Raw genomic sequence first — 8,167 nt, 5'->3', positions numbered from 1 at the left:
TGGCTTGGCCAACACGCAGAATGCCTTCCCCATAGCAACCTTGTTCTAAGCGCCTTAATAATACATGTTGCTTCCTTGAATCTCCACATTTTACAGATGAACAAACTGAGTAACAGGATACTCAGGGGGGTACAGGCAGTTAATGACAGATCAGGATTTGAAGTCAGAAGTCAGGCTCCCCAGTTTGGATGCTTAACCAAACTTCTTGTTCTCCAAGTGTGGTCCTCTGAACAGCACAGTCAGCATCACCTGGGATCGTGTAAAGACAGGCAGACGCTCGGGTCTCCCTTGCTGAATCACAAACTCAGATGGCAGCACTCAGGGATCTGCAGGGGATTCTGATGCACCCTAAAGTTTAAGAACCACCGACCTCACTATATTGCTTTCCCCACATTAACTTCTAACTAGGTTTGAAGCAGGATTCAAACCCAGGGCTCCGAAGCCAAAGGTCAAATTCTTTCTATTCTCCTGCGATGCTCCCCTCCCCCTCCTCCAGGCCCTGGGGGAGAAATCCCCACCTGTTTCATGACCGCTGTCTTCTTCTCCCCTCTACTCCCCTCCCCCCCCATCCCCAGGATGACCTGTTCGCGGACCTGGCCAACCTGAGCCACCTCTTTCTGCACGGGAACCGCCTGCGGCTGCTGACGGAGCACGTGTTCCGCGGCCTGGGCGGCCTGGACCGGCTGCTGCTGCATGGGAACCGGCTGCAGGGCGTGCACCGCGCGGCCTTCCGCGGCCTCAGCCGCCTCACCATCCTCTACCTGTTCAACAACAGCCTGGCCTCGCTGCCCGGCGAGGCGCTGGCCGACCTGCCGGCGCTGGAGTTCCTGCGGCTCAACGCCAACCCCTGGGCGTGCGACTGCCGCGCGCGGCCGCTCTGGGCCTGGTTCCAGCGCGCGCGCGTGTCCAGCTCCGACGTGACCTGCGCCACCCCCCCGGAGCGCCAGGGCCGGGACCTGCGCGCGCTCCGGGAGGCCGACTTCCAGACCTGCCCGCCGGCGGCGCCCACGCGGCCCGGCAGCCGCGCCCGCGGCAACAGCTCCTCCAACCACCTGTACGGGGTGGCCGAGGCCGGGGCACCCCCCGCCGACCCCTCCACCCTCTACCGAGACCTGCCCGCCGAAGACCCGCGGGGGCGCCAGGGCGGGGACGCGCCCACCGAGGACGACTACTGGGGGGGCTACGAGGGCGAGGACCAGCGCGGGGAGCAGACGTGCCCCGGCGCCGCCTGCCAGGCGCCCCCGGACTCCCACGGCCCTGCGCTCTCGGCCGGGCTCCCCACCCCTCTGCTTTGCCTCCTGCTCCTGGCGCCCCACCATCTCTGACTGCGGTGCTGAGATTGCAGAGGCCAGGGTGGCCTCCCGCCCCAGCGCCGGCCCCCAGCTGCGGCCCGGGCCCAATCCCCGCCCCTGGCCCGGCCGCCTTCCTTTCCTCTCCCGACCCCTCTCTCCCCTGGGACCAGGGCCACTGCTTCCCGCCTCCCGAGTTGCCGGCTTAAGGCAGCCCCGAGAGGGCGTGTCTGGTGGCTCAGTCCGATTCTCCCCAACTCTGGACGTTATTAACTCGTTCTCATCCCAAGGCTGGGGTGGGGCACCCCAGGCAGCCGCTGACCCAATTCGCCTAGTGCCCACAGCGGACTCGAGAGGAGCTCTTGCCTGCAAAACATCTTCCACCAGCAGTCTTCGGAAGCTCCGGGAAGGGAGCCCCACCCGGGAGCCCTGTGGATGGATGCCGCGGTCGGGCCAGGCTGACCCCAGGCCCCTGCTTCTCCTAGCCCCCCTCAACCTCCCGACACTGGAGGAATACTTTTCTCCTAAGTCTACCCTGGACACTTTTTAGGGTGCCTGGAGAGAACTTTTCGCTCCACGGTGGCCCCAGTGTGGTGAAGATCAACAGAAGTTGTTTGGGAAAAAAAATTTATTAAAAATTCTATTATTTTAACTTCTTCTGCAAGAATTGTTGGCTCAGGGCCTCAAAAGTCAGTGGAGGGCTTAGAACCATCAGGGTTTTCGAGCCAGAAGGGTTAGAGAAAAGGGGAGGCCCGTCCCTGCCAGCAAAGCACTTCTTGCTGTCTGCAGCCAGGTCTGTGTGCTGCTCCCCCTGTACCCAGAAGCTGCAGCCTGGGGAAGAGGGGTGTGACCAGGGGAGTTCCAGGCAGGCGGGGTGAAACCTGACAGCCAGGATGGGTGCTGACAGCACCCCAGCTCCTCATGTGCCTGGGAGGAGCAGTCAACCCTGAGTTGTCTGCTGCTTGAGGAGCTAAGCCTGGGGAAGGTCTCCAGCCTGGCTAATGGCTCCTCCCAGGCCCTGTTCCTTTAGGAGAGAAGAGGAGATCCCACCTTCCCCTGCAAGGAGGCGTCCCATAGCCATCCACAGCACAGCCAGCCCAGACTTGGCTTTGGGCAAATCTGATAAAGGCACCTCTTCCTCAGCAGAACCAGGCCAACACCAGAGCAGACACCTCAATGAGCAGAGTCTAAGGCTGGAGCTCAGCTCACATTTGGCCCCTCTGCTGAGTGCCCTTGTGCAGTGTACAGCCTGCACAGCTGTACACAGCAACCCTGTAAACAAAAAATGGCCCCCTTGCCCTTGGCTCCTCTGAAGTAAAAGGCATCAGGGATGGACCAGATCAGAGAAGCAGTTCTCTAGCAAGGTGAGAGGAGAGACCAAGGAGCTAGGGTGTCCAGAGCAACAGGAATCCCAAGTTGGGGTGCCTTGCTGGCTTGAGGTCTGATCAGAAGCTTCATCTTTCCAGTGTCTGGAGGGGAGGCTGGGGAAAGGGAAGCGCTTGGGCTAAGAAGGGCCTGGGATGGAGGTTCGGGGCGAGTCTCATCAGACAGAAGCAACTGGGGAGATGTTTGATGGTTTATATTTAGGGTGAAGGATCTAGCTTGGGCGATGGGAATGGAAAGAGGGGACATGGATGCCAGGGCTTATGGAGGAGGAATGCTGAGATTCTGTGACTCTGGCCAGGCATGTCAGAAGGATGGTGAGACAAGGAAGGAGTCAACATCTAAGGCCTAAGGCAGGTGGACTTCAGACAAGGGTAGGGGGATGGGAGGGAACCAGGGAGCTCTGAGGCTGGGGTCTCACAGGGGCCTGTGCTAGGCTGCCTTGGAGAAGGCTAATGGGTGGGACAAGGGGGCCACAGGCAGGGAAGAGCTCTCTGATGGAGGAGGGGCTGCTGCAGCCTGGGCAGGGGGAGGATGCTGGTAAATCAGCAGCAGGCTGTCCAGGTCACGGAATTATCGTTGTGAAATATTCATGGGCCTTCGGTCTAGATGCTATTTCAGAGCAGTGAAAGAAGAGTGTGTGAGCCTTAGGAAGAAGCCTACAGCGCCGCCGCTTCCCACCCCACCCCCACCCCCACCGGCCCAGACAGACCCACGGACGCCCATCACGTGCACACCCACGCTCGCACGCTCTCTCACATACAGTCCCACAAAGCAGGGCTCCAGAGCACGTGCAGGCACGCCAACGCCCACGGGTCCCACAAACAGGCAGATGCACCCCCAAATACTCACATGCACATGCCGCCGCTCAAACAGGATCCTGCACAGAGACCACCCCCAGAGGTCTCACACGCACAGACCCCCAGCCTCTCCAAAACACCCAGTTCACAACCTCGAGCCACACACCGTGCAACTGGAGAGGCTTTCAAGGCCATGCAGTCTAACCCCCACTAATGCTCTGCTGGGAAAAACCAAGCCCCAAGGAGGAGAAGGGACTTGTCCAAGACCGCCAATCCCTGAAAGACACAAAGCCCATTCACCTTCTGCATTCTGTGGGTGTCCCCACACTCCTCATTCTCTTGTCTGCCTGACACCCAGCCTAAACGTAGTTAGCGTCTCTCTTCTCTAATCTCCTATATCTACTCACATGCCCCGTCCGCCTCACAGCCCCTGTCTATTCCTTCCTTTCCATTCCCCCTGCCACCTAACCTGCTCCGTCTTCTCATTACCTCATGCCTAGAATATAGAAGAAAATAGCAAGAACCTCCTCTCTGGTTTTCCTTCATTTACTCTCTCTCTCTCCCTCCCACCTAGCCTGCCTGTGGCAGCCAGATTCAGGCTGACCAAAATTTGCATTATGTCATTGTTACTCAGGAACCTACATGGCTCCCTATTGCCTACAGGTTAGAGATAAAACACCTTAGCCAAACAGCAAAGATCCTTCAGAGTCTGGTACCAATGGCCTTTCTGTTGCAGCTTTTTCTCTCATGGCCTCATCTCAAACCTCAGTTCCCCCTAGAATGATTGTATTATGCTGGCCATCAATTATTATGCATTTGAAACCTATAACTTACCTTGAACTCTCCCTAAATTTCCTCAATTGCCCCTTAAACTAGGAGCCCTCTCCCCCTCTCTTCAGATGACTGACTCCAGAGCCCTCCCCCAAGGCCAAAACTGCATCTCTGTGACCTTATCGATGGGGATTCTTTTACTGTCCGTCAAAGCTGCGGGTAGAGGCTCAAGCTGATGGCTGCCCCTCACTGGCCAGCTTGGGAATCACAGCCAGGCTTCAGTTATCCTAAACTGAGAGGGAGCACTATATGGGGATAGGAATAGAAGGACGCCAGATGACAAGGATTATAAACCTTTAAGCCTCTAAGGTTCTCACACTAGGAATGGAGGGAGCTCCCTAATCCATGCGAGAACCCCTCTCCTATGAAATACAAAGATGGGGCTTCCAGGACACTGCTGAAGGGAAATTCACCCACCAGGTTATGAGGCCACAAGGCCAGGGACAGTCCAGGTGGCAGGCCCAAGGTCCAGCTGGGGTCAAGTTTCTACATGAATTTTTAATGCTTCCAGCCAGACCTGTCAGCTGTTCCGAAACCTGAGCATCCCCTTTCATCTCTGTACATGATGCCCTTCCCCATCTCCATTGCCCCTGGGGGTGGGGCAGGGAGGGCAGGCCTGGGACAGCTATCTAGAGGCCTCAAGAGAAATGATTCTGGGGAAGCAGAAGAATGAATGACTTAGTTATTCTCCCACTTGCTGTGTGACCTTAGGCAAGCTCCTTAACCTCTCTGAACATCTCTGGTATTTTATTTTATTTTTATTTTTTTCATTTGTAACCTGGGTGGCAATAGCGCCTGTCTAAATTGAGTTGTTGTAGAAAGTAAGTGCATAGCCCATGGAAAGGTGACCTACATGATTGATGCTATTATCTTTCCACAAGTCCTGCCTCCCTCCTTCTGTTTTCTTCCAGCCCCAGAGGTGCCTCTGCCTCTTTCTTTGGGAGGTGGGGACTTTGGTTGGCTCTGTCATTACCTGCTAAGATCCAAACTGCCCACCCCAAGATCCTCTGGCCTTGCTAGACACTTCCAATGAGGGAGGACAAGGAAGGGAAGCAAAGTGAGGCAAGACTGGTGGAGTGAGAGAGGAAGATGGAGCAGCTGGGGTTGGGGGGGGGGGAGCAGGCAGCAGAGAGAGGAAGAGTAAGAACCTGCTCAGGGAGAGAACTAGCTGCAGACTCATTTTGTTCCTCTTTCTCCTCCCGTCCTTCCGTCCTCCCTTCCTTCCCTCCTTCCTGGCACCTCCCGCACCCCTGGTCCTATCACAGCTGACGCAGAGATGGCCCCACAGAGCAGAGGTCAGGGGCATGGAGGAAGGGTTGGGAGTGGGGGGCTGTTGAGGGAAGCATGCCCAGTCTTTCCAGCCCACCAATTCCCTGCAAGGTGTCTCTAAAAAACAAGAGCCTCTTACATCTAACTTAGGTGGGAAGCTGCTAAAGGCAGACCCCCCCCCCAGCCCCTCAGACCTGCTGAATCAGATCTCTAAGGGGGTCCTGGAATCTGCATTTTAACACGTGGGGTGGGTTGCAAAGCACTCTAAAGGCTGAGAAACATCTCTTCAGAGGTGGGTTGTCCATGGGGCACGGGGGTGGCACAGGAAAAAGCAAAAGGAGAAAAGTTAAACACCCCAACGCACGCTTGATGGAAGTTATCGAGAATGCTCTTGCGTGGAGAGGGTGATGCCAGGGATGGGGAATAGAGGATGGAGGAGACAGATGGGGAGTGGGGGACACAGCGAACGAGACACCCAGGGTAAGCAGCCACAGAGGAAACAGACACTTGCGGGGTGCAGCCCCCTCCTTGTGGCGATCTGAGAGCATGAACTTGTGGTCGCTGCATGTGGAGACCCTGGAAGACCCCCACACCTCGTTTCTGGGGAGGAGGGTCAGGGAGAAAACCTCCCAAGCCCAGGGACCAGCGACCCACCCCCACCCCGCCACCCCCGGAGGTTCAACGCACAGATAAATGGATACACACCTGCCCGTCTCCGGCCAGTGCACTCCAGCCCTCCCCTCGGAACTGGCTCGGGTCCAGTACCAGTCTGACCTCCCTCCCTCTACCCCCAACCCCGGTCCCAGTTCATCTGCATAAAGTTCCAATTAACGCGTTTTCCCCACAGCTATTTACGATCCTTGAACACGCTCCAAATTCAGGAGCCCGCTTCCTGCCTCCCCCTCACCCCTCAGAGTACGGCCCCATTAACCCACGCGACCCCGGCCGCTCCCTTCGGCCTTGACCCCGCCAGCCTGGAGGCGCCGGGAATCCTAGGGGGTGAGGGGCGCGCCCCCGGGCGGGCGACTCCGCAGCGGGGTCTGTCGCAGGCCAGAGGCCAGGCAGGGCTCCCTGAGGAAAAGGCTGGCGCTGCCCACCCCCCTCCCTTCTGGGAAAAGATGGGGAGGGGGGCTTCTCCTGGGAGATTCGGGGCGTCGAAATTCTTGGTTCCTCATCCGCCAGCCCCCGCACCCCTCCTCCTGCCGCCACGTACCCTCTCCCCTCCCCAGCCATCTGTTCCACTCGGCGGCGCCGCGACAAACACGGCTCCAGCTCGCTTCCGCCCCTGCCCAGCCCCCTCCCCAAGCTCTCCACCCCGAGTGGGGGAGTGAGGAGACACCGACACCCTCCCCCAGGAAAGCCCAGGTTTCTGCCTGCATCGCCCACCCGGTCCCAAGTCCCAGTCGGGCGGGGGCCCGCGCCGAGATCCCCGCCTTCTGTCGCGAGGGTCGGTGGGGCTGGAGGTACCGCTTGAAAGGGTAGGGGTCGGGTAGGTCGCGGGGAGATCTCAAAGGAGAGCAGAGCAAGCAGTGTAGGGGGCTGGAAGTCGAGACCCGGGGGGTGAGCCCGACTCGTGGGTAGGGGGTATGTTCGAGGGTGTGGGGGTTCCCTTCCAGGCTCGCCGCCCCCTTTCACCCCCCTACCCGGTTCCAACCGCAACCACGCAGCGCCGCCTGCTGGGCACACCGCGCCACGCGCGCACTCGCCGGGCTTCGCTCGCCCCTCACCTCGAGAATCTGGTGGGATCGCACTTCTGTTTATCGCTCTGCCGTTCATCACTCGCGATCAACCTCCGCCAGACTTCGGAAAGTCTGTCCCGGACAGAGGGCAGAGTGAAACTGGGGCAGGCCCTCTGAGAACCCACCCAACCCAACAGTGGTGGGTGCTGTACAATTCTGATTTTGTATTTTGCGAAAAGGGCACTGTGTTGGAGGCCAGAAGACTGGGACTCAGATCGGCTATGACTTTGCCAAGTCTCCAGACCCCTCTGGACATGTTCTTTCATCTGTAAAATGGGTGGATCAATCTGTTTCATTAACTTCAAAAGAGTTTAAAAGACAAAGGAATGGCTTGGCTTTATCCATAATGCTGTCTTCTAGCGCTAAAATCTGGGGGCTTTCCAAGGTCTTTTGGGGAGGGTGGGTAAAGGCCTTTGAGGCCCCTCTCTGCTCTGAGGGCAGCTGAGAGCTAACTGAGAAACTGGGAACCTCCCCTCTGCTCCCAACTGCCCTGGGAGGCCTGTGCTTAGGGCCCAGTAGTCAAATCACCCGAGTCCCAAGTTCAGCTCCTTCACCTACGAGCTGTGTGTCCTTGGCCTTGTGCCCTAACTTCTCAGCATGATGTTAAGGACTTCTTGGACTGTAATTAGGATGAAATGAGATACCTGTGGAACACTGGCAGATCCTCAGCAAATGGTAGTGCCCCTTCCTACCCCATCCCTCCGTTCTGTGACTTACGCTAGCCTCTAAGGCTTGTGTCCCAGGGACCCAAACAGGTGTAAGAGTGGGATAAATAAGGTATATCTTCCTGGAACGTCCCTTGTCCGCAAAGATGTTGTCATCAATTACCTTGGTAAAGGTAATTTTAAAGCCTCAC

The 8,167-nt window shown here is 57.7% G+C and overlaps 1 protein-coding gene across 1 annotated transcript in view; it reads left to right on the top strand.

Annotated features, from left to right (window-relative positions):
• Window positions 1-1,943, top strand: part of RTN4RL2 (reticulon 4 receptor like 2) — a 24,612-nt gene extending 22,669 nt beyond the window's left edge. Inside the window, exon 3 of the mRNA XM_019624208.1 lies at window positions 576-1,943. Coding sequence (XP_019479753.1) covers window positions 576-1,325 — 750 coding nt within the window. The 3' untranslated portion in view covers window positions 1,326-1,943. The remainder of the gene's footprint in view (window positions 1-575) is intronic.
• Window positions 1,944-8,167: the final 6,224 nt, after the last annotated feature.

This window comes from Hipposideros armiger, unplaced genomic scaffold, assembly GCF_001890085.2.
Source record: "Hipposideros armiger isolate ML-2016 unplaced genomic scaffold, ASM189008v1 scaffold_582, whole genome shotgun sequence".
Lineage (NCBI taxonomy): Eukaryota > Metazoa > Chordata > Mammalia > Chiroptera > Hipposideridae > Hipposideros > Hipposideros armiger.
Note: the sequence above shows the minus strand (reverse complement) of the source record. Positions and strands in the feature narration are given on the sequence as shown.